This window comes from Diplodia corticola (assembly GCF_001883845.1).
Source record: "Diplodia corticola strain CBS 112549 chromosome Unknown scaffold10, whole genome shotgun sequence".
In the NCBI taxonomy this organism is placed as follows: domain Eukaryota; kingdom Fungi; phylum Ascomycota; class Dothideomycetes; order Botryosphaeriales; family Botryosphaeriaceae; genus Diplodia; species Diplodia corticola.
In genome coordinates, this window is record NW_017971489.1 from 252,877 (window position 1) to 277,745 (window position 24,869).

Sequence of the window (24,869 nt, forward strand, 5' to 3'; positions counted from 1 at the left end):
TCGGGTACAAAACTGGGGCGGCAGCGCTGCTGGCTGACACGCGAATGCTGCAGGCTGGGGGTCATGTGGGCGAGCGGAAAGGGGTTGGTGTTGAGGGCTGGGTCGGGACTGGAGGCTCTGCCGGGCGCCCCTGGTCGACTTCCGCGCTTCCCCGGCCTCGGCTTCCGCTCCGGACGCTGCAGCCTGCAGCGGTGCTATAATTACTATTGACAATAAATCGCGGAACCCGGCCGTGTGGGGACGGCGGGAGTCGCAGCAGCCTTCCAAGATGCTCCCGCGCGCCGGCTTTCCTTCCTTGCCAAGCTGCGCGCGGTGTCGACTGCGGCGCGGGTGGCGGACATCGCGCTCGAGTTGACTAACCGCCAGCTCCAGCCTCCACGACTCCTTTTTCGCGTCTGCTGCCCCAAGACGCCGCACGCGCCACGGGTGATGCTCTCTACAATCTACACGAGGAGCGCACACACGCGTCCGCTGGTCACAAGGCCGCGGGCGATTCAGCTGCGCTGATGAGAGATGATTGTCTTTACGAATCGCATCTGACAATCGCCCCAGAATCCAGGTTCCCGGCTGCCCATCGCCATCACAGCACGCCCCTCCTTCCCCGATCCCGCCATCCCGCGTCCATCGTCGCCGTGGCCAGACCTCTCTCCATCGCGACACTCTGGCCCATCTCATCTCGCATCTCCCCTGGTCCCTGATTTTCCCCCGCGAGAGCCATCCCACGTCTATCCCACGTCCCACCGCGTCGGGAGGTTTCTCGCCACCCCCGAAGCGCGATGCCTTGCCAGGTGCATGCATCCCGTTCTTCTGTCCTCTGTCCTTGGGCAGACCCGCCTCGGACGCCATCTTCCCGCGTCACCGGATCGTCCGATTAGATCCACGTGCAAATGACGCGGTTGTTCAATCACACAGCGGCCGCACATCACAGCCGCATCGACAATCCAAGTGCATCGCGTTCCGATTTGCCAATGGCTAACATTGACTTGCGCTACGGCTCTGTCAACCGTGCGAAGAAAGTACCGTGATGTCTGGATGGAGCCTTCCACCCCTGTGCTTGTGGAGGCTGAGGGAGACGAAACACGGCAGCTCAGGAGCCCCAATAAGATCGGCATCGTCCACGCGACCACCAAGAAATGGCCAGCATCTCGCCCTTTGCCCTTTATCTCGTTGCGTAGGCAGTTTGGTCAAATAAGCTGACAGTGTCACCACATGTGGACAGATTCTTCGGGCTCGGTCGTTGCTTTTCCCAGTCACAGCAGCGTGGAGTGACGTTGTCTTTGCTTTACTCGTGGGGGAAGCAAGGGTTCCCCTTCCGACCAGCATTTTTGTTCCTCACTCCTTTTCTGCGTGGCAACGTTCTCCTTGTTGCTCGCGGCGGGAACTAATGACGACAGCCCGTATTTTCTCTGCAACGGGGCATTCCTTCGTACGTTTCGTTGCCTACCAACAATCAGTGTCGCTTGTGGCTGTGCGGTCGACCCATGGATAGACTGGAGCTAAACGTGGCCGTTCGGAACGCCATCGCAAGCCACGCGACCCTCACTAGAGCGAACGATCAGGGGAGAGCTGGTTGCCTCCTTGCCCGTAGCTTCTCGGAGACGTCATCCAGAAAAGCACCTCGAAACAAGCTTCTGTCGCGGCAATTACGGTCGAACGACAAGCTTGCACCTTCAATGGCTAAAGAGCTTCGAACTAAACTGCATGCAAATAGGCCTACTGTAGTCAAGCAACCTTTCACCACGCGTCGCCCTTGGCAATTCGTCTTCTCTTGACCAACGCAACTCGGTTCCTGTCTCGGTGGGGATTGGTATTGTTTTAGACACTGAGTTTGAGCACTTCAAAGTTTGCATGATGACCATATGCAAATTGAACTATGTGCCATGTAGGTTTGCCATCAAAAATGCCCTTTATCACGTAAACTTCGGCTTCAAGGTCCCCGATATCCTCTGTTGTACCCTCAATGGCAGCAGCACCTCGTATACATGCTTCACCCACTCGGCCACCAATGGTCTTGTAACAGCCGGATCCACGATTTCCTCGATTCCAAACGCATTCGCCGTCCGTACTGGATTCATCAAACGCCGGTACTCTTGTTCTAGCTCTTTGTATCTCTCTTTCATCCTCTCTTTCCCTTCTTTCCTCTCAATCTCCTTCAACTCGTGGGAATGACTTGCTTCGATCCCGCCATCAAGAGGGAGACTACCCCATTCACCACTAGGCCAAGCAACGCGCATGTGCGGCTCCCTCGAGTCGACCATGATACCGCCGGCCACGCCATACACGCGGCGCACGATGACGGAGAAGATGGGGATCGTTGTGCTGTAATAGGTCGTGGCCAGGGTGATGCCGTGGCGCATCGTCGCCGTGCGTTCCGCAACGGTTCCCACGGCATAACCCGGAATATCGACGAATTGCACGATCGGGATGTTGAAGACGTCGCAGAACTTGAGGTGTCTGGTGATTTTCTGGGATCCAAGAGAATCCAGAGCACCAGCGTTGACTGCAACACGTCCCGTTAGCTCCCCATACATGTCCATTTGGGATACAACCAACCTTCACAGTTCAATGACACAATGCCGACCGGACGCCCGCCAAGCCGTGCCAGCCCGACAATGGCGGTCGTTCCCCACAGCGCTCCGATCTCGAACCAGGAGCCTCTGTCAACCACGGTGGTGATGATCCTCCTCGGATCGTACATCCTCTCCCTTTTCCTTGGAACCACGGTGCGCAGCTCCGGCGTCGTTCGATCGGGCGGATCGCCGTCGTCCGCAAGCAGCAGCGTCGGCGGCACCTCCGTCCCCGAGTTGGGCAAGTATCCCAGCACCGTCCGCAGCTGCTCGAAGCACTCGGCCTCGTTCGCGGCCAAGTTGTCAATCGTGCCGTTCGTGCAATGCACCGCCGGCCCGCCGAGATCCCTAAACGTCAACCCCTCCTCGAACGTCGCGCCTACACAACGACAACACACATCCGTCAGTCAGCCAGCCCCTATGCTAAGCACCGCTTCGCCACAACAACAACCAAAAACTCAAAAAAGAAAAAAAAAGCAACTCACCAGCAACGACCTTCGTCCCCGCATTAAACAACGCGCCCACATCCCCCGCCATGACAGACCAATGCGCCGCCGCCACCCGCGCCGCCCCCAGCCCGATGGCCGGCCCCAGCACCGCGCCCAGGTTCGGTATCCCGCTATTCAGCTGCTCCACCACGGCGCCCCACCCGCGCATCGGCGGCACGTACGACCAGCCCGCGTCGCGGATCGTCGACACCGACCCCCCGCCCGACGAGCCGTCGACCAGCTTCACCACGGGCACGCGCAGCGCCAGCGCGAGTTGCTCGCCGTAGAGCGTCTTGTCCGACGTGGCGCCGTCGGCGTGGCCGGCGCGGAGGGTGAAGTCGTCGGCGGTGAGGAGGATGCGGCGGGGGCGGGGTGGGTGGTTGTTGTTGGTGGGGGTGAGGACGGTGCCGAGCCCGAGGATGTTGTTGGAGGGGGTGAAGGTGCTGATTGTGGGGGTGGGGGAGGAGGACGAGGAGGGGGCGGTCCACGTCGCGGTGCCGCTGGCGCTGCCGATTTCGTGGAAGGGAGAGGTGGAGAGGTCGAGGAGCTGGGCGATGCGCTCGCGGACCCAGAGCTTGCCCGAGGCTTTTTGGCGGGCGTAGCCGCGGTGGGAGGGGGAGGGCGTGCGCCGGGCGAGGGTGTGGATGGTGTTGAGTTGGTTCAGGATGTCCGAGTAGTCGGCGGGGAGGTTGGTGGCGGTGGTGCGGTTGCGGTTGCGGTTGCGGCCGCGGCGGGGTCTTTTGTTGTCGTCGTCGTCGTTTGGTGGGTTGGGCGTTGTGGACTGGGGAGGTGGGGAGATGTGGTTGGAGACTTGGGCGAGGCGTGTGGCAGCCGCGCTGTTGGAGCTCTTTTTGCTGTCGTCGTCGGCCATTGCGGGTGCGTGGGGGCTCAATTGAGTGCACGGAAAGAGTTGTGGGCTGCATAGAAGGTGGTGGCGGGGGTGATGTTTGAGGAGCTTGGGTGCAGTAGCGGAGCTCCGTTTGCCTCGGTCCCTGAGCTACCCCACGTTGACGTCTGCCGATCCCCAGACTTCGTTCCTCGGCCTGGCCGCCATCATTTCCAAGACATCAGTTGTGCTGTGTCTCGGTGAGCAACACAGGTTTTTGCGATACTCACTCGACTCGTTCTGGCAAAGGAACACTCACGAATTGCCCAAAATGGCTAGACCACCGCCCCGTCCTATCCGTCGTCTTCTTGTCTGCAATCGGTGCGCACCAATTCGATTCCATTTCCACAAATGCGCAGCGCTGACGCCTACATTTGCGCTTCTGTAGCGGCGAAATCGCAACCCGTATCATGACGGCGGCGCGAGAGCTTTCCATTCCCACCTACGCCGTCTATACCAGCAATGACGCCACTCACGTGCGCTACGCGACGCGCGCCATCGAACTGCCCTCCGCTTCCTCCTACATGGACATCCCATACCTGATCTCGCTAATCAAGCAGCACAACATCGATGCCGTCCACCCCGGCTATGGCTTCCTCTCCGAATCCGCCGAATTCGCGCGCCGAGTCTGGGACGAGGCGGGCGCGGTTGTCGTAGGGCCAGGATGGGAGATCCTAGAGCAGACGGGCGACAAACTGAAAGCGAGGAAGTTGGCTGAGGAGTGTATGTTGCCTCCTTCCCATCGCTGCTTTCCGTCTTCCGTTACCTGCACCTTTCTTCTCCTCTCGCTCCAGTTCTCGAAGCCCCCATCATCAACTTTCCCCAACCTTCTCCACTAACCAGCCCGCTACACGCAGGCTCCGTCCCCGTCACCCCCGCCCTCCTCCACCCCACCTCCTCCATCCCCACCTCCTCCATCCCCACCCTCCGCGCCTTCGCCTCCTCGACCGGCTACCCGGTCATGATCAAAGCCGTCGACGGCGGCGGGGGCCGCGGCATCCGGCTGGTCCACTCGGACGACGAACTGGAGCAGCAAGCGACGCGGGCCATCGAGGAGTCGCCGTCGCGCCGCGTCTACGCGGAGCAGGCCATGGTGGACGGCTTCCGGCACGTCGAGGTGCAGATGGTCGGGGACGGGCGCGGCGAGGTCCGGCACCTGTGGGAGCGCGAGTGTAGCGTGCAGCGGCGGTGGCAGAAGGTGGTGGAGGAGGCGCCGAGCACCTTCGCGGACAGGGGGGTGGTGGGCGAGGTGATCGCGGCGGCGGTGCGCATGGCCGAGCGGCTCTCGTACTTCTCCCTCGGCACCTTCGAGTTCCTCGTCCACCCGCGCACCCGCGCCTTCTACTTCCTCGAAATCAACCCCCGCCTGCAGGTCGAGCACACCGTCACCGAATCCCTCGTCCCCGGCCTCGACCTCGTCCAAACCCAACTCCTCCTCCACCACCACCAAGAACCCTCCTCCTCCTCCTCCTCCCCCCTCCTCTCCTGCCCAGGCATCCCACCCACCCCCCTCCCCCCCTCCGCCCCTCCCCCACCCCTCCACTCCCTCCAACTCCGCCTCACCGCCGAAGACCCCTCCCGCGCCTTCGCCCTCAGCCCCGGCCCCATCCACCACCTCTCCTTCGCCTCCACATCCGGCCCCGGCGTCCGCATCGACACCCACCACCCCTCCACCATCGGCACCGACTTCGACAGCCTCATCGCCAAGATCGTCGTCACCGCCTGCTCGCGCGCGGCCTGCATCCGGAAGGCGGCGCGCGTGCTGGCGGACGTGCAGGTCGCTGGCGGCGCCGTGAAGACGAATCTCGGCGTGCTGAGGGGGGTGGTGGCGAGCGCGGCGTTTGGGAGGGGGGAATGCGACACCAGGTGGTTGGAGGGGGCGGCGGTGGCGGAGGGGTTGGTCGCGGCGGGGGAGGAGATTGGGCGGGGGGTGGAGAGGGGGAGGGCGGAGGAGGGGAGTGGGTTTGGGGTGTGGGAGCGGGAGGAGGGGGAGGGGGCGAGTGGTGGGGGCGGGGGTGCGGCGGGGTTGGGCGCGGGGAGCAATGCGGCGGTGTTGTTTAGGAAAGGGAATGCGTGGAACGTTACGCTTGAAGCTTCTTCGCTGTCGTTGGAGGAGGGGGATGGGGTGGTGGGTGGGCAGGCGGGAAGGGCAAAGGGGGGGAAGGCATTGGCTTCCAGTGCTTCTCCGGCTTCTGCGCCTACGCATCATCTGGAGATCACGCGCGTGCTGCGGAACGATTTCCCGTCGTCGCTGTCTGCTGAGATTGCCTTCTCGAGCACTGCGGCCGCCGATGTCGGTGCGTCGTCGTCGTCGTCGTCATCGTCATCTACGCCCTACGTCATGCATATCGCGGCAACCACGGCGTCGTCGAGCGCGGCATTGTCGCAACACAGGCGTGGGAGGCCGGATGATCCGTCGCACGTCTGCATCCCGTTTGCCGGGAAGGTTGTGGAGGTGCTGGTTGATGAAGGGGATAGCGTGAGGGAAGGGGACGTGATATGTGTGGTGAGGCAGATGAAGATGGAGCTGGAGGTGAGGAGTCCGAGGCCGGGCAGGGCGACGTGGGTTTTCGAGGGAGAGGAAGGAGAAGAGGTGTCGGAAGGGACGTTGGCTTGCGTGCTGGAATTGGAGAGTAAAGAGAAGGCGAGGCTGTGAGGGCAAGGCGTCGATTAAGGGAAACAAGGGTAGATGGCAGATTAATTCATCATGGTGCTGAACGGTTTGGAACCAGACTTTGACTGGTTTTCCTTTCCTAGGCAGTTGAAGTGGAAAACTCCCTACTTCCCCTCCCCGTCCTCCCTCCCCTTATCAAACGTCGCCCAATCCTTCATCCCCTCAAAGAGAACCCCCAAACACTCGCCTCCCTCCAACCTCGGCTCCAACTTCACCACGCCCTCATGCATGCCCCTTCCAATCTCCACACTTCTGCCCCCATGCACCAACACCGTCTCGCCATGCCGCGACTTATCCGCCAGTAGCAGGGCAGCGGTACGCGCGACGGCTTGAGGCGATTGCATGTTGGCGCCGAGGGAGGCGACAGCAGCGGGGACCATGGACGTGACGGTCCAGCTGGGCGCGAGGCAGTTGACGCGGATGGAGGGGAAAGCCTGGGAGGGGACGCGGCGGAGGTTGACGGCGAGGGAGCGGGCGAGGCCGTGGCTGGCGTGTTTGGCGACGCCTGACATTGTATTAATCGATCAGTATTGAAAATGGCGGGGAAAAAGGGAGGTTGGGGGGAGGGTTCTTTTTCTCCTTGGATGTGCTTACTGTAGTCGAGCTCGGGGAAGCCGATGATGCCTGCTACGGACGAAGTTATGAGGATGCTACCGCCGGGCGGCTGCTGCCGCTTCTTCATGTAGTGCAGCGCCAGCCACGCCGTGTTCATGGTGCCCCTCAGGTTGATGGCGAAGCTGTTGTAGTCCGGCTCTTGCAGCTCGCCGCTCTCTTCGTCAACGATCTCGTCGAGCCAGTTGGCTTTCGGTGCCACGCCTACACGTATGCATCAAGCGCGGATCAGTGTTCATATCTTTCTCTGGTATCTCGGAATCCCACTTACCAGCATTTGCGAAGACGTGGTCGATCCGGCCATGCTTCTCATACGCTTTCTTGAAGAACGCTGATTGCGACTCCCAGGACGTCACGTCGAGCGGTAGGTATAGGATGTTCTTGCCTTCGATGCTCTCGTCATTGGGCAGCGGGTTGAGGTCACCGACCACCACTTTCGCGCCGTGTTTCTCTGCCAGCAGACCCGTGGCCAGACCGATGCCGGAGGCACCGCCTATTCACATATAAGTCAGAAGTTGTACAGATATATCTTACACTCATAGTGAAGCAGCACTGACCTGTTATCAAGACGACACTGTCCTTGAAACTCTCCAAGTGATGGTCGTCGATGGTGATCTCCGTCATTTTTGCGGTGCTTCTCTCAAAACAAAGCATAGCCCCTTAGCTGGAAGTCAGGAAAGTAGAGAGGCCATATATGGCGGGAGGGCACCGGCAGATTTTTTTGGTTGGTCTCCGGATGGGGTTTATGTGACCACACTGATAGCACTTGGCAAGAAAGGAAAAGGTACCGGGTTGGAGCTTGGGTAAGCTCAGATGACTGCAGCAGCATATTGGGTACGCTTTATCGTGATATGCTGAATCTGGAGGACGCGTGGAAATGCAACACTTTCGGACATATTTCCACGCAAGCTGTGGAAAGTCGTCAGGGTGAATCACATCGGCTAATGAAGCTTTCGCCATTGAGCTTCCAGTCGCGATAGTTGAGTGGGGTAATTGTGGGGTCTACCACAGGATGGGGTCGAAGGAATTATTGGAGCATGCTGAATTCAGACTATGTACTTTGCCCTACAGCTGCATGGGTGCGTTTGCCGAGAAGAGGGTCCGCGCCAGCTGGCCAACTCCCCCACCACCATTATGATTTATTATAGCTTTACGCCTTTTCGCTCGTGATAGGAATAACTTTTGAGCCAGCTGGCGCGGACCCTCTTCTCGGCAAACGTAATGGGTTGCGCCGCAGGGATCTTTCATCCATACGGCTTTTAGCAAGCACAGTGGGTGACAAAAGAAATTGGCCTACGGCGATTCTTCGTGTGGGCAGTTGAATAAACGACCCTTCTTCATCGGTAGCTAAAGCAGACATTCGGATGTAGATGCGAGTGTTGAACAATACAAATGCATTCATACATGGGATTCCGCTGCCCATCTAGGTGGGTCAATTTCTTTCGTCACCCACTGTGGCAAGCGCCGTTGAACATGACCCATCACTTCGAAGGAAACTATTGACGAGCCCTGAGGGATCCCAAAGCCAGCTTGGGTAGAACCATGTATAAAAAAGCTCATTATCAGAACTTATAGACGGTTGGGATAATAGACCATCTCTCTTCCTCCCTTACGCCCCGCTTCCTACGCCATGGCCAAACCTATAAGAAGTACGAATGTGAAAAGAGAAGTATAGCACCAAAACAAAGCCACATCCACATCTCTCCCGCCCCCATCACACTCCAGTGAGCAGGAAGCCCCCAGCATCTTCGCAACTCACGCCGTCGGCACCGCCACCGTCCGTCTCGGCACCACCAACCCCGAGCCACCACCACCTTTCCCAATCTCCTCCACCGCCACCACCTGCAAGCCATACCCCGCATCAAACGCATCACACCGCCCCCACCCCCCACCCATCGTCATCAACTGGCCATCGTCACTCGGAACCACGACCGTGGGCCGATAGTCGTCGCGGATCACCGCGCACCGACTGCCAGGGTTGCAGCTGTACTGGCCGGCGTACGCGGCGGGCGGGACGAGGGCGATGGAGAAGACCGCGCCCCCGACGCGGCCCGTGGCGGTCGTGTGCGCGAGGTCGTCGACGCGGAAGGGATACGCGCCGCGTTGGGCGCCGTAGCGGACGCTGCGCACGTCGGCGGGTGCGAACGACGCGATGGCGGCGGCGCCGGTGGGTGGGGGACCGCCACCGCAGGTGAGGCCGTTGGCTGGGTCTGTGGCTTTGATGTCGTAGAAGGAGATGTAGAGGGTCGGCGAGGTGAAGGTGATGCCGTCGGAGAGGACGGAGAGGGCGGAGATGGGACTGTGAGTGCTGCTGGCTGGGGCGGCTGATGCGGGGGCGGCGGCGGCGGCGGCGGCGGCCCGGTGGTTGAGGCTGGGGCTGGGACTCGGCTTGGTTGTTGCGACGCACTCGACGGTGGTTGGCAGGGGCCAGTGGTAGAGCTTGACCTTCTTGGCGGTGATGACGCAGGCGGTGCACGACTGGTTCGTGCCACAGGGCACATTCCAGCCTTCTGGGAATCCGCTGTGGCGGGACCGCACGTAGGACGACAGCGCTGAGCAAGTTCCTCTGTCCATGGTGCAGCTGGGTTCGGGAATGGTGTAGTCCGGATACGAGACGGATTCAAAGGTGCGGGTAGACACGAATACCGAGCTGGTCCATGTAATTGTCGCTACCACATCATTTCCGGCACGTGGTGCGCCGTCGCAGAGTGTGATTGTAGGCGCAGTCGTGGCGATGCTGGTAGAGGTGGAATACAGTGTCTCGGTCGTGGTTGTAGTTAACGATATCCAGGTCGAATGTTGGCTGCTCCAAGCTTTCCTTGACTGCGAGTATTCACCACGTTCCCTATTACATTGGAGCCCGCTCATCATCCAGGGAGGATCCTCTCGCCTGTACAGGGAACTACTGACGGCAGCCGCCTGCGTCATCACACGTGCAGTGCTGAATGGGTCTGAGGCTTGGGGCACTGCGTTTGCTTCCATGTCAGCATGGGACAGCCACACAGATATTTTATGCTAACTCACATCCTTCACAGAGACCAATCGCCTGCGCGATAGTCAGGAACTGACAGCTTCGGACCGCGAATCCGAAAGCGTGCATGATCGTAGATGTTCCGGATTAATACTCGTGTATGGCTGATGAATTGGGAAGAAACATTGTGAAGGAGAGTAGAGAGATGGCCGCAGTCGTTATAAGGCAGATCGCGGAGGAGCCGAGCAGGCAAGAGCGCCCAGCCACATGCTATGTCGTAGATGGGAGTCACCAGGCATGTGTCGGTCAGCCATGGGTGGGGCAGGTGCACCGGTTACACGGCGCTTGAAAGATGAATCCGGATTCATACTACGACACCCACCACATAAGCTGTGATATGCACAGCAAAGGCTTTTCGTTGTGGACGAGTCTCACGATTCTTGAATTCTGCGCTTCGCTCCCGTAATGATCTTGGTGTGCCGGCGGACAGCTCACATATCAAGACCGTCTTGTGGCCGAGCATGCCGGCGCACCCAGCTTCGGGCTGGCTGAAGTGCTGCCCAAGCAAGGCATGAGACTGCGAAAGAAACCGTTATCCGTACGACGTAGATCATAGCTCGAGCTTCTTGCCGAAGAAGCCGGGTGGTCGAATGTTGTGAGAGGGGCAAAAGACCTTCATCAGCAGCAAACAACCATGTATGGGTCACAGGTGAGTGGAAACGGTCTAAAATAGAAGTCAAACCTTGTATATTTGGATCGCTAGCAAACTTGCCTTCTGGAATAATGGACATGTCAATATTGAAGTTGTGGCACTGGAAAATGACAAAATGACATGTCGGTTACATCTAGTCGCACGGCTCGAATTAGGACATCAGTAAAGACAGGAAAGGTGATTAAAGACACCAGGTTGTCTCTGTATCCACAAAAGCTTTGCGTTTGCTGTACGCTACTTAGATGCAAGGCAAACGAATTTCCGTCGCTGTTGCACAAGGGGCCTCAATCTCATTCCTGAAGGAGGCGCAGTTCAGCCGAACAACCTGACGTCGACATTACTCTACTTCCCGTGAGCGCTTACGCTTATATGTTGTTCCTGTTGTCTCTATTGCGGGCTGCCGGAACCGTGGCATAGACTATTTGCACAAGTAGTCAGTCACCATGCCTCACCGATAATAGTACATACTTCACCGATCCCCAAGACCTCAGCCAATCTTCTTGCTGGACTGTCACTCATATTATTTGATCACATAACCAACCAAACACTGAATACCAGTTCCATCCAAATCCCCACCCAAACACACCCAAGATGGCCCTACCAAGCTGAGATCGCGTTTCCTCCAACTCCATCGCTGATACGCCAACAATGCAACACTACATGGCACAAGTCTTTCTTCCCCCAAATACTTTCCCAACACATCCAAACGTCCCTCACTCATCACACTTTCCGCACGCCCGACACGGTCAAAAACCCACTCCCAACCTCCACCCTCCACCCCTCCGCCACCAGCATCTTCATCACCGCGGGACCGATCTTCGCCTTGCCGCCATCGCTATGCCTGCCCAACCCAGTGACGATGCTGTACTCGTTCGCCCTGCCCTTGGCGCCCGCGTAGCCCCTGATGCGGTCCTCTCCCAGCGACTTCCACCACTCGCCGACGCGCTGCCGCGCGATGCGCTTGGCGTCGGCGACGCTGACGCCGTGCAGGTCGAGCTGCGCCGGGGTCGACTGCGCCGCGACGAGCGCGTCCGCCTCGGCCGCCACCGCGACCTGGTACGCGCGGTGGTGGTCGCGCCCGATCTGGCCGTAGTAGCCCGCCGCCGCCTTCATCAGCGGGTCCGACTTGCCCTTGCGGTGGTACTCGGATGCCTTGCTGAAGGCCGTGTGCCGCGCCGCGCCGAAGGAGGCTGCCGAGGGCGAGGCCAGATGCAGCGAAGATGCCGAGGCTGGGCCCGGGGCGTCGCCTTCGTCATCGGGGTCCGGTAGATTGAGCGGTGCGTAGCGGGGGACGAGCTGAATGCCACCGCCGCCGCTGCTGCCTGTAGGTGAGCCGCCGCTAGAGAGACGCGTGAGGGACTTTGCGAGCTCGTGGGCGGCGGCCGAGGAAGGGTGGGTCAGGCGAATGAGCGCGTGGGCTTGCTGGAGATCGAGCGAGAACTCGCTGGCAAGGTCGAGCACATTTTGGACGATGATGTCCGTCTCCTCCTCTAGCGACGTTTTGTCCGTCTTCATGTTTGACTCGATGAGGGCGGTGATGGTTCCTGCGACGGATCCGCCGCGCTCGTGATATGAAGACCTAACAGCCTTGTACGAGACGTTGACCTTGGTTGCGATGAAATCGACGTCATCAGACATGGTCTTCCATTTGTTTGGCGACGGGGCTGCTGGCTCTGAGCTGGACCGGGCGTACTCGTCCAGGTTCATGTAGTTGGCCTTTTTGTTTTTCTTCTTGCCCTTGGCCTTGCGGCCACGGGGAGCGGCCACGTCGGCAGCTGCAAACGTGTCGATTCCCTTTCGCAAGACCTTCTCTTCGCCTTCCTGGCCGTCTATCTCTTCAAACAAAACGTGATTCAGCAGCTCGTCGGTGCACTTCTCAAAATCACCCTTGTTCTTGTTGAAGACGAAGCTAATGGTGGTGGCACTCAAGGTTGGAAACGTCTCAATGAGCTGGGCTTCCTTGGCTGACATGTTCAAGTTCTGAAGCCATGCCATGCTCGTGCCTGGCTCGGACGGCGTCGAGACACCCGAACTGGAGAGAGCGAGCGAGGAAACGCCATTTGTCAGGCTCGTGGCGTCCGTCTCGGTCGAGGCTTTCGGGCCGCGAGAGGCTTGGTCGCCCTGCTCGGGCGACGAGCTCTGCTCAGCGGGCTGGGTGCTGCATCCAGAAGGGTCAAAGTCGGTGAGCTGCTCGACGGCAGCGGCGTCCTTGAAATGGGCGAGAACAGCACGTGCTTGTTCAAGGCAGTTGGGTTCGCCCTTGTAGTCAGAGTATATGGAGATGACGAGTGCAGAGTCCAGAGGAGGACAGTACTCCTTCTGTAAGCGGTTAACATGGGCAAGCAAGGGAGCGCAGCAGGGCGTACATGCCTCGAGGCAGGCGAGATCTTCATCCATGGCTGCGGAACGCGCGCTTCTTCTTTGGAACCGACAACCGAGGAATGCGCATGCTCGGAACGAACGGCGGACTGACAAGGCACATTCAACCTTTGCGTCTTCAACGAGTGCTTCGACGCAGAGAGAGTGGGAGGCCTGGGGAAGAGTCGCTCGCGAAAGTGTCGATGACGCGCCGAGGAGCCCAGGCTCGTTTGTCATCGGCCCGAACGCCGCCAGCGGCCAAATGTTTCGCCGGGTAGCCCGACAGAGTGGACGCGCAAATGGCAGCAGGTCACCATGCTCCATGGACTTTTGGCTGTGCAGAAACTGAATAGGAGTGCCATTCTTCTCGGGCGCGCGTGCTGATTGTTGGTCAGGCAAACCTGACAGCAGCCCAAGCCGACGGCCGCAGAGTCCCCCACCCTCTAGGTCCAGAGAGGAACTAGAATAGTCCCATTGGCCAGGCCCGACTACCTAACCAGGGCAGTGACCTTGCAATTATCAAGATCATCACTCCACGCTATTTTGCACGACTCTCGAAAAACCCCACCGATAAGTCCGGCCAGTGAATGATTTCCAACGCCTTCATATGCAGTTTTTCATTCTCGTCCGGCTCAGCGCAGCCAGTCATGTTATCCTGTCGGCCGTGTCGCCCGGCGGTACTTCAGTTGCTTTCCGGCAACTTATCGGATACGTCTTCAACCGTCGTTGGCACCGTTGCTGAATGGGAATTCGTCACTTTCGGAGGTATAGAATTTCCTTAGGACGAAAATTAGCGGTTTTAATGGTGGGGGATCAGTTGTAGTTGAAGTACAGATGCTGTTCATAGTACGTGAGCATCTAGACGACAGTTAGTATGGCTTCCCACAACTTCAGGCACCTCGACAATCTTGCCTTCTGAGGACACTTCTGGTTGAGCACTGCCAGGCCATGGCGTGTCTTGCTACCATCTGCCCAGACAACCAGCGCAAAGCGCTCCCGCTCCCCGGTCTTTGCGTTCGGGACTTCCTCGATTGTGTCGACGCTCTGAATGTGCTCTTCCCAAGATCCCTTTGGGAAGGAAGGTGCTTTTTCCTTTTTAACCTTCGGTTCCGGCTCCGCTGATACTTCCGCCTCTTCTTCCTTGATTGAGCTGCGACCGCGGCCACGGCCCTTGCCTGCCGGGGTGCCAGACGGAGTCTGGGATGCCTTTCTCTTCTTGTTACCGCCGAGAGTCGGCCGTCCGCCGAGCTTCTGAAAGTACTCATCCAGTGCTTCCTTCGCGCCAGTACTTTGCGCAGTCAGCCATGCAGCTCCGGAGGCTCTCTAGTTGGCTTGTGCAGTCTTACAGATTCTCCTCGGGCTCCCACGTGCGATCCTCTTTCTTCGGGTAGCCTTGCCATTTGATCTCGTACATGACGGTGCCCTAGAGAGGCGTCAGTGGAACGCCGCGGACGTTGCAATCGGTGTGTAGGGCGTACATCATCTTCGAAGATGTGATTCATGACTTTCTCGACGACATATCTGGCACAGGTCAGCGAGCATCCAACGCAAGTGAGGCGCGGGCGTCGCACTCTTCTGCGGACTCGTCATCATCATCTTCCTCCTCCTCGACATCCTTAGACGCGACTTTCGGCGCCGCTTTGTAAGGGATCTCGGCCTCAGAGCCAGAGGCTGAGTCTTCACCGTCGCTGATCGCGGCTGTGTCGGAATGGTCAGCTAGGTAAATCGAGGTGCACGCGCATGGAGCTGCACATACGCGGCATGGTGACGCGATGTGAGGCGCCCGGTTGGTCAATTGACACGCGTCTGAGGAGGCAGCGCAGTGGCGCGTGGAAAGACGGCAGCGATGTGAAATGCGCGCAATTGAGCGGACGGGAGCTGTCGCGCCGTGGAGCTCAGGCGTGCGGAAGGCGGAGGCGCGTGTGAGGGTAGAAGCGCGCGAAGACGGGCCGCGACGAGGGACGTGGACCGAGCGCGGGCGGTGGGCGGGCGCCGGCCGACTTCACGTACTCCAGAATTTTGTCCCGCAGCAGCACCATTCATCCCCCCGCCGCAGCCCCTTCTCCCGATCAACGCCCGTCAGCGCCCGCAGCGACGCGTCCGTCCCTTCCGCCGAGCTTGTAGTCCGGTCCTTTGCAAAGGACTCCCCGCGCAATCATGGCTATGCGTACGTCGTTCTGAGCTCCCCCGTGCAAGCACCGACCCCCTGCAACCAGCTGTCCACTGCCCCTCGCAGAGCTCCTGCTAACTACGCTTCCTCCGCACAGAGCTTGACATGTCTAATGGTATGCCCGAACCCCGTCCGCGTGGCCGACCGCACGTCATCTCCGTGAACCACCACTGACCTCGCCGAACAGCCCAGGTGATGAAGGATGAGTCCGGCCGCCCCTTCATCATTGTCAGAGAGTGCGTATATACCCGTGGGAGCTGAGCTGCGCAAGATGACGGATGTTGACGGGCATGAAGTCAGGGCAAGAAACAGAGAACCCACGGCACCGATGCGGTGAAGCAACACATCCTCGCCGCCAGGACTGTTGCCAACATTGTGAAGACCTCACTGGTATGAGACACCAGAGCGGCGCACACAGGTGGAGGCGCTGACGGATGTGGATAGGGTCCGAGGGGTTTGGACAAGATTCTGATTTCTCCTGATGGCGACATCACCGTGACCAACGACGGCGCTACCATTCTGGGCCAGATGGAAATCACCAACCACGTTGCCAAGCTTCTGGTTGAGCTCTCCCAGTCTCAGGACGACGAGATTGGAGACGGCACTACCGGTGTCGTCGTCCTGGCCGGCGCACTGCTCGAACAGGCCGCCGACTTGATCGACAAGGGAATCCACCCCATCAGGATAGCCGACGGTTACGATGCTGCCTGCGAGGTTGCCGTGGCGGAGCTGGACAAGATCAGCGACGAGATCCCCTTCTCCAAGGATGACACGGAGAACCTCTTCAAGGTGGCCAAGACCAGCCTGGGTAGCAAGATCGTTTCCAAGGCCCACGACCACTTTGCCCGCATGGCCGTCGACGCCGTTCTGTCCGTCGCCGACCTGGAGCGCAAGGACGTCGACTTCGAGCTCATCAAGGTCGACACCAAGGTTGGCGGCGCTCTCGAGGACTCTTTGCTCGTCAAGGGCGTCATCATCGACAAGGATTTCTCCCACCCCCAGATGCCGACCGAGGTCCGCGACGCGAAGATTGCCATTCTCACCTGCGCCTTTGAGCCCCCGAAGCCCAAGACCAAGCACAAGCTGGACATCACTAATGTGGAGGAGTTCAAGCGCCTCCAGCAGTACGAGTCGGACAAGTTCAACGAGATGATCACGCAGATCAAGGACACTGGCGCCAACGTCGCCATATGTCAGTGGGGTTTCGATGACGAGGCCAACCACCTTCTCCTTACCAACGACTTGCCCGCGGTCCGATGGGTGGGTGGCCCTGAAATCGAGCTCATCGCCATCGCCACCAACGGTAGGATAGTGCCCAGGTTCGAAGACCTCAGCGCGGAGAAGCTCGGTACCGCTGGCGTCGTGAGGGAGATGAGTTTCGGCACCACAAGAGACAAGATGCTTGTGATCGAGGAGTGCGCCAACACAAGGGCTGTCACCGCTTTCCTGAGAGGCAGCAACAAGATGGTACGTTGATCCCTGCACAGTACCGGCCGCGCTGGCCTTTCTCGAATCCACCGCATTGACATACCACAGATCATCGATGAGGCGAAGAGGTCTCTCCATGACGCTCTGTGCGTTGTCCGCAACCTGGTTACGGACAACCGTGTTGTCTACGGAGGTGGAGCCGCTGAGATTGCTTGCTCCCTGGCTGTCGAGGACGCCGCTGTCAAGGTATGTGTGACGACGTGTCAATCATGTGCGGCGCATTCGACAATTTTGGTGGCTGACGCGGATATTAGAGCCCTGGTCTCGAACAATACGCCATGCGCGCCTTCGCCGATGCGCTTGACGCGGTCCCCATGGCCCTCGCTGAGAACTCGGGCCTGAGCCCTATTGAAACCCTTGCATCCATCAAGTCGAGACAGGTCAAGGAGAAGAACTCGCGTCTGGGTGTTGATTGCATGCAAACAGGCACCAACGGTAAGCTCCCCTTTGCATCGTCACATCGCACGCTTTGTTCCCTGCAAATGCCGTTTTGCGCGCTCCCTGCCCGCAATCTGCAGCCACAACTGCCAGCTGTTACCGGCACTGCATGTGGCTGGCAGCCAGATGTGGTTACGCAACGAGATGTTGCATGTCCCGGATACACAGAATCGAGATCCCGGTCGCATGTGCAGCGGCTCGTACCTTCTTCTGTTATCCTATTTCACCACCAATTACTACTGTCGTCACCTGGGTCGCCACACTCGACGTCGCAGCAAGGGCTAACGCTGATTGTGATAGACATGCGCGAGCACTTTGTCATCGACCCGCTCATCTCCAAGAGGCAGCAGCTCCTGCTCGCAACGCAGCTGTGCCGCATGGTCCTGAAGGTGAGTCTGCAGATTTCTTTGGTCGCCTCGCAATTTTCCGGTTGTGCTTCATCTGCAGCCCTTTCCCTTGATCACATTTATTCCGGGCGCCCAGCGCGTCTCCGTTGGCCTTATCACCTCTGGCTGCAGCGCAGGTGCGCCATCCCGACGTGCCCCTCAAGCCACGGTTACACAGCACAGCTTCTGGCCAGTTCAGGAGACTCGCAAATCGCCTCGAACCCCTGTTCTGCACTGCAGCCATTGGTGTTACAAATAACGCCCACTCCCCATGACCTCTTCTTGCTGCCCTCGTAGCTGCAGCCTCCGCATCCCTCCTGCCTGACCCCCACCCCATGTCTCTCGCTTCTCGCCGCGGCGCCCCCTGACCTCCGATCTGCTGGGATTGTGAGCAACGGTTGGACGTCGCTGGCCAGTGAGAAGATGGCGTCTCGCGTCTTCCCCGCTTCCCCGTTCCCGCCGCGCACATCACTGCACACCCACGCCCACCCGCCTCGACAGGGATCCTGTCCAGGCTTCTAGGCCATCGGAGTCTGGGTTCTGAACCCGATTCGCGAACGCCCCTTCACCGCTTATCTGAAAGAGAGCCTTGGCTAACGCGTGTCTCTTTACCCTTGCGACAGGTCAACAATGTCATTATTGCAGGAAGCGACGAGAACGACTTCTGAGACAAGAGTCATGGTCCCCGGCGGATGAAAGAGAAAAAAGGAAACCAGGCGTCGAAGGAAGTGCGAGGGGATGCAAGCCAAGGCGTTATGGGAGATGATGATCGCGGCAAAGCGTCCCGCAATTCATGAATTGAGATGCAGCTATGATGTAGCGACCCTAACGGACGTCATCCCATCAACCCCCCCCTTTTTTGGCTTATTTTTGGCACAAGGAAGGAACAGCAATGACGTTCTGGTGGTCGCTGCAGAGGCGAAGGGAAAGTAAGTAATGTAGGAGCGGGACATACTTAGTCAATAGAAAAAGAAAAAGACGAAGAAGTTTCCTTGGATGTTGTTGGGCGCGTCTCACTCACTCACTCACTCACTCGATCTGTGCATGTACTTTGTGCGAGGAGAACACGGCGTTCCCAACTCCTCGCGTGCTTCTCACTGCGTGCGTTCTGAATCTGCCGTACGAGGTTCTAGAAGACATGTCTTCGCTTTTGCCTTTGTTGTCTGGCATCGGCCTGCTTTGTGCTGCACGCGGGGCGTATGTGACACTGCAGTCTTTTCACTCTTGCCTTCTGCAGCTGTGTAGGTGGTTTGTAATTGATAAACGAAAAGCGTTCATTGGAGCAGAGCATATGTAGAGTATTCGAAATACTCTACATAAAGGCGATTGCACCACAGCAGTACAGTGCATGCAGCACGTTTTGTCTTTGCATTTACGCCGTTTATCTCTTTTTCCTTTCTCTACCGCCGCACTCGACGTTATGTTTACATACATATCGTAGCGTAGAGCGAAAGTGAAGACGGAGGGGGAACATAGCTAACAGAAGGAGGGGTTAAAAAAAAAAAAGGAATATTTGTGCACATGGACAATCTCTCCAACATCCATACCACGACCCGCAAAGCGACCATGCACCCCCCACACGTCCCATCTCACTGCTGCTGCTGTATCCCCTGCTACCACGTCCGCGCAGTGCACCGTATCGCCACATCAACGTCGTATCTCGCTGTTGTGAGAAGGGGTTTCAGGTGGTCGAGCAGCAAGGGGTTTGAAGATTGGGAGCGGGAAAAAGGGAGCGGGGTTCGTGCTACGTACGAGGGATCCTGAGGGAGGGGTTGGGGGGGAAAAAAAGAGAGGAAGTACAAAACTCTCTACCTTGCTTTGGTTGGCGCGGGGTTTGGTGTGACGAGGGATTCGGCGAAGAATCGGTCTGAGGTACGTACCTACTTGAGGTTGCATGCCGAGAGAGGCATTGTGGTTTGACTCAGCAGCTGGTGCTGGTGCTGGTGCTGTACGTTTGAACCACTGCTGGGAAGGGTGGCGTTCTTGTGCGGCGAGGGAGGAAGGGTAGCGGGGATGAGGTTCGAGAATGTTCTCGAAAACAGGAGGTGAGCGAAACAATGTCCTGGTGAAAATGTATAACGATGGAACTGCCCTTGGATGGTCTCTGGATTGTCCCACAGCTAACTTCCAATCGATTTTGGGATGGACATGATGCCTCTCAGCCCCTGTCGTCACTTCGGCAGAAGAATGTGTAGGCTTTTCTCTATACTTGGGTTGTCCTAGCTAATAGGAGATATTTCGGCAGAAGAAGCACTTGAAGATATCTATATTGGGAAAGTAGCCTCTGTTTAGGGCAGTTTGAGGCGCAATTGGGCGCCCATGGCGCCGTGAGCGGGAGATGTACGTAGCAAAGCGTCATCACAACCACGATTTGCCGAAGAGATCTTCATCTCGCCATCGAACTCTGAAGACCCGGAAGCAAATTTTGCAGTGTCATCCGGACAAATTCTACCAAGGGGAAGCACGGGAGGTCGAGCTAAAGGGATGTTGAGGTCCACCACATGGCCGGTGCAGACGTCATAGGCGTTAAGGCCAACCCCTCGTGTCCTCTCACGTTGAGCTGCCATCAACAAAGAGAATGCTGTCACACGGCTCGGGGCCTCTCATCAGCCGCACTACGACATGGCGGCTCCGACTTAGGGGGGAGCGAAAATGGCTCATCATCCGCAGGCATCGAAAGAAGTGACTGACTGTCCTGGCTACGGTTATGCCCTTGGGAGGCAAAGGCTTGCTGCCCTGGACGACGACCGCCCCGCCCCTCCGCGAGTACTTTTTTCCTTGCCCCGGCTCCGCTCCGCCCCTCCTCCATTCCCCCGGAAACATGATTCCCGACGAAGATCCGATCCGTTGACCCTTGGAGCAGACAGTACTCAGTCTTGGAAGTAGTGCTGGCGCTAATGGCGATAGCGAGGCAGAGAAGCCGGTAGCCTCGGCGGTGACTACTGGCGGGATGGCGGAGGTCCGGTCTCCCACAGACTTCCGTCCTTCCCCAGACGAAGGGCCGGACCATGGGAAAAGCCGGAAGATGATTGGTGCCCGGCTGGGGGTTTCCGGCGACGAGAAGCCTCGGTCCTGGCCACAACGGCCTCGTGTCGTGATTCATGAAGCCTGCAGAGACCCTTTCTGCCCCATTGCCCCATTGCCCCAGTGCCCCAGCGCCACTTATGTGGGGAGAAGCGGTGCGGAGAAGGGAGCACGGAGGGACGGCGTTGGCACGGGGTGCCGGCGATGAGCCGGGCAAAGGTGTTTGTCAACGAAGTGACAGTCTAATTATGCTAGTGGGTGCGGTAATTCATCATCATCATCATCATCGGTCATGAGGACAGGTTCGATGAAGGGATTCGGATTGCTCAACCGCAGGGATGGATGCCAATCTCTCCAGCTTTCCTGCAGCACAACCCAGGCGCTCATCACGGCCAGCTGGCAGATTGCGGATCAAAGCAGTCTGGACCGCACAACGGCTGGCATAATGCTGGCCAGCCCTACTCGTGCAGCCGCAAGTGGCCCTGCATTACTCGCAGGGCGTAGCAGGGCGTAGCATGCAGGACACAGGCAGCCAACGCCAACCACCTACGTCACGGCTGTATTCGCTTGCCCCTGTCGAGCAGACGGAAGCGAGCCGAAGTGGCCGGCAAAAGGGACGGCTCATGGCGACAGGTCACGCAACATGGCAGCACGCTAAAAAGCACGCCGTTGTATCGATCGGACTGCCGATATCGAAGTGCACGACTCTCAGAACGGCACGCTCGACTCGACCACCACCATCGACGTGCGCACTCGCGCTCGCTCAATCGGCCCATGGCTCGCCATCGGACCAAGGACGAAGGGCGCTTGCGGCGGCCAGATGCGACAAATCCGGCACTTACGTAGTGGCTGACGACCTGAGCGTGCCACCACGTCTCGCCATGGCGAGAAGACGGGCTGTAGATGGCAGGCACGTGGAGTAGCAATAGGCAGGCAGGCAGCAAAGTGCTAGGCAGTAGAAACCTGCAGCTGCTACCCTACCTACAATGCCCTTTTCCCTTCTGTCTCTCTCACGGGCCAACCCGTTGCCCTGATTCGCGGCGCGGCGCAGGCAACCAAGACCAATTGAAGTCGAGTTACATCTGCAGGATCTTCTCGAAGCAACAGACGGCGTCGTCGCCCTCGCTCGACCCTCCCCCCTTGGGCATAAACCCCTCTGTTTCGGCCCCCTCACACGACGCAGCGGCGCACGGGGAAGCGTAAAGAGTGGAAGGGAGCAGCACGGATGGGTTGCCACGTTGTTTTGCGCGTCGTAAGTTATGTATGTCCTCTCCCCCAGCCAGTCTTAGTCGGGCCTTTTTTCCGTCAGCGTTTTCGGTGCCCTCTTCCTCCGACCCTCCGACCGTGTGTCCGTGTAGTGTCCGTGTGCCATCGGGTTTTTTTTCTTCTCGCTCCGCCACGTCGGCGGCTGCCGAAGAGCCCAAGCGTGAAGCGGATGAGGGGCAAAAGCGCGGGCAGACTGGCGGACGGGCAGCGAAAGGGAAGAACCGAGGGGGACGGGCCTTCTTGGTTTTGCTCCGGCGGAAGCTGTGTGCCTTGCGTGTTAAACCGTCGATGATTGCCCTCCATCGCGAATGATGTGCGGTTCCAGACCCAGCACCCCCAACAACCCACATGTTTGTGCCATTGAGAGGCGATGCATATGTCGGGAAAAGGACGGGGACACGGGAGGCTGTGAGGCGAGCCACACAGCTACCAAAACCGACTGCGGCTCCGACGCGTGCTGCATGGGTCGGCCTGCCCCTCACTCTCTCTCCCTCTCAGCCCGCCCGTTGCCAGCAAGAAAAAGAGCCAGAAAGAGCCGCCGTTCAGCCCCGCCCCGCCGCTCCAGCCACACATCGGATGGTGGGGGGTCTGCTCGTCGCCTTCTCCCTGGCTGGCTGACTGGTATTACTAAACCCCTTCGCTGCCCTCGCTGCCCCTCCTCCAATCGCCATCTCCACCCGCTCTATCCGGGACCGGGGAAACACGGGAAGGAGGAGTAGGTCGGGCATCAATCGTCGTGAAAGCGGGACGGCGAAAGTTTTTCCTCGCTCTGCGCATTCGCCGGTGTTGTGTTTCGGCTGCCGAGGGCAGGTTTGCCGACTGTCCGCCTGCTGCTTTTGTTCTTGGCTGCCGCCGATGCACGAGGACAGAGAAGGCCGTCGGAAGACCAAGGTTTTTTTTTTTCTCTTGCTCCGACGACGACGCAGCAGATGCGGCTGACGAAAACCAGTCACTGCGGCATGCGACGTCGGGAAGGAAGCCAAAGGCGCAGGAGCTAGCGGATGAGAAAGCGCCATCCGGGGAGGAAGGATGATACACCACTAGAGCAGACCTTCACGATGCCTTTTTCTGCCTTTTTGCGTTCCTTCGTCTCGGGCCGATCCGGACCAACGGCCTGGGTACGATTCGAAATTTGACGAGCTTAATGGTCTCGCCAGAGAACCATGGTATCAAGAAGGCCCAACCGGATCGGTTGGTCCCATCGCCGCGGATGCCCTTCCGCAGCCGGCACGAGAAGGTGCGGAAACGTCTTGTGTTACATGCGAGCGCATTTCACAATACGACAACGCCCATCCCTCGTGCCAATCACGACGCCCGGCGGCGAAACGCTTCTCGTCGACACTGATGAAGCTCTCCCCATCTTGCCGCCTTCCCCGTCGCATCCGCTCCTGCTCACTTCATGCGAACAGCGTGTGTGGTTCGATCTCGATCCTGCCGTCCCCCTACTTGGCTGCACGGTCGCCGCCTGAATAAAACAGTGGGTTGTTGATGTGTATCGCCGAAGCATCATCATACAATCGCCACACCAAACAAAAAAAGAAAAAAAGAGTCTGGACTGAACCGACCTCCTAGCACGGTGACGGGGTAGCACGCCCAGCAACAGATCACCATCATCACCGCCCCTTCTCTTTATTGCGATGTGACGAAAGCTGTAACGCAAGCACCACACACGTGGTGCACCAACCACCCCAAGGGCAACGGAGGAGACGAAAGGACAACACGCACCACCAACCACCCTCACCACCACCCACCGCGCGGGCCACCACCCAGCACCACAACAGCAGCAGTGCGTCGCAGCAGCAGCAGCAGCAGCAGCAGCAGCAGCAGCAGCAGCCCTACGGAAAGTACCTTAAAACACACGCACACGGGCACACACACACGGTCGCCGACCCGAAACGTCGGATGGCCCAAACTCCACTCAAAAAAAATAAAAATAAAATTGTAGTCCCGTACGTACTCCACCACACCACAATCCCCACCCAAAACCCAAAGAAAGATATCCACAGTCCTCAATCTAGAACGCGTCCCGAGCGTCCAGAACGCGACTAGAAGGAAGGAAAGAAGGAAAAAAACAAGGCACACAGCAACAACAACACACACGCATACACACATGGAAACATCCCACTGAAAATGATCTGCGACTATCGAACGTCCCCCCAACCTCCCCTTCGATGCCTTTCTTCTCCTTTTTCCTTACTGCCCGACGGCGACAACAACGACAACAACAACAACAACAAACGCGTGTTGTTGCGCGAATCGAAAGAACCGATCGAGCCCAGCCCCAGCCCCAGCCCCAGCCCTATCCCAGCCCAACCCAACCCAACCCAACGGCCCCATCGCCTCGAAATAGATACGGTGTGCGACGCAAAGCACCCACGCGTCGCGCGCGCGCGCTCCCAGCGGCTCATCCACCTACTTGTTCCAAAATGCTTGTAGCACATCGATCAATAATGACGCGTGGCGGATTGCAGTAGGTATCCATCGATCGAAGCGAGAGAGAAGGCGTAGAAGGAAACGAAAAGTCCGCTTGGACCAAAGTCATACCCATTCGCCTTTTGCGGACTGCCCACCTACCTACGTACCTAGAATAATATGAAATGAAAGAGAGAAACAATAACAACAACAACAACAATAACAAATCAACCGAAAAGCGAACGTTCATGATGTAGACGTACTACCATCACCTTCCCTTCCCTCAACACCACGCGCGCGTGCACTCTGTCTGCTACTTACCTACTCCCCGATCGATCAAAACCCAATGATCTATCTCATCGTAGCCGCAGTCGTAGTCGGGAGGTATATATCCTATTTCTTGTCCTTGTTGCCGCC

General features: G+C 58.4%; 7 protein-coding genes across 7 annotated transcripts; 2 read left to right on the top strand and 5 right to left on the bottom strand.

The window, feature by feature from the left end:
• Positions 1 to 1,910: 1,910 nt before the first annotated feature.
• BKCO1_1000087 (propionyl-carboxylase) lies at positions 1,911 to 3,926 on the bottom strand (the record flags this gene model as incomplete). Its single annotated transcript, XM_020269445.1, has 3 exons — positions 1,911 to 2,500; positions 2,554 to 2,946; positions 3,053 to 3,926. 3 exons carry the CDS (start codon positions 3,924 to 3,926, stop codon positions 1,911 to 1,913), a joined length of 1,857 nt encoding a protein of 618 aa, XP_020132893.1.
• Positions 3,927 to 4,212: 286 nt separating this feature from the next.
• Positions 4,213 to 6,597, top strand: BKCO1_1000088 (putative carboxylase:pyruvate acetyl-CoA/propionyl-CoA; the record flags this gene model as incomplete). Its single annotated transcript, XM_020269446.1, has 3 exons — positions 4,213 to 4,262; positions 4,330 to 4,664; positions 4,799 to 6,597. The coding sequence occupies 3 exons, from the start codon at positions 4,213 to 4,215 to the stop codon at positions 6,595 to 6,597; spliced, it is 2,184 nt and encodes a 727-aa protein (XP_020132886.1).
• Positions 6,598 to 6,719: 122 nt separating this feature from the next.
• BKCO1_1000089 (short-chain dehydrogenase) lies at positions 6,720 to 7,851 on the bottom strand (the record flags this gene model as incomplete). Its single annotated transcript, XM_020269447.1, has 4 exons — positions 6,720 to 7,120; positions 7,210 to 7,431; positions 7,499 to 7,720; positions 7,785 to 7,851. 4 exons carry the CDS (start codon positions 7,849 to 7,851, stop codon positions 6,720 to 6,722), a joined length of 912 nt encoding a protein of 303 aa, XP_020132887.1.
• Positions 7,852 to 8,982: 1,131 nt separating this feature from the next.
• Positions 8,983 to 9,801, bottom strand: BKCO1_1000090 (uncharacterized protein; the record flags this gene model as incomplete). The annotated part of the gene is made up of 1 exon (XM_020269449.1): positions 8,983 to 9,801. One exon carries the CDS (start codon positions 9,799 to 9,801, stop codon positions 8,983 to 8,985), a length of 819 nt encoding a protein of 272 aa, XP_020132992.1.
• Positions 9,802 to 11,630: 1,829 nt separating this feature from the next.
• Positions 11,631 to 13,307, bottom strand: BKCO1_1000091 (smr domain protein; the record flags this gene model as incomplete). Its single annotated transcript, XM_020269450.1, has 1 exon — positions 11,631 to 13,307. One exon carries the CDS (start codon positions 13,305 to 13,307, stop codon positions 11,631 to 11,633), a length of 1,677 nt encoding a protein of 558 aa, XP_020132991.1.
• A 774-nt stretch (positions 13,308 to 14,081) lies between these two features.
• Positions 14,082 to 15,031, bottom strand: BKCO1_1000092 (chromo domain-containing protein; the record flags this gene model as incomplete). Its single annotated transcript, XM_020269451.1, has 6 exons — positions 14,082 to 14,126; positions 14,181 to 14,556; positions 14,615 to 14,691; positions 14,747 to 14,789; positions 14,840 to 14,966; positions 15,025 to 15,031. The coding sequence occupies 6 exons, from the start codon at positions 15,029 to 15,031 to the stop codon at positions 14,082 to 14,084; spliced, it is 675 nt and encodes a 224-aa protein (XP_020132994.1).
• Positions 15,032 to 15,543: 512 nt separating this feature from the next.
• On the top strand, positions 15,544 to 17,976 carry BKCO1_1000093 (t-complex protein 1 subunit epsilon; the record flags this gene model as incomplete). The annotated part of the gene is made up of 8 exons (XM_020269452.1): positions 15,544 to 15,553; positions 15,626 to 15,674; positions 15,735 to 15,828; positions 15,883 to 16,905; positions 16,975 to 17,112; positions 17,181 to 17,361; positions 17,665 to 17,753; positions 17,812 to 17,976. Coding segments are annotated over 8 exons (1,749 nt in total), but the record flags the coding sequence as incomplete, so codon positions are not given.
• Between the last annotated feature and the right edge of the window lie 6,893 nt (positions 17,977 to 24,869).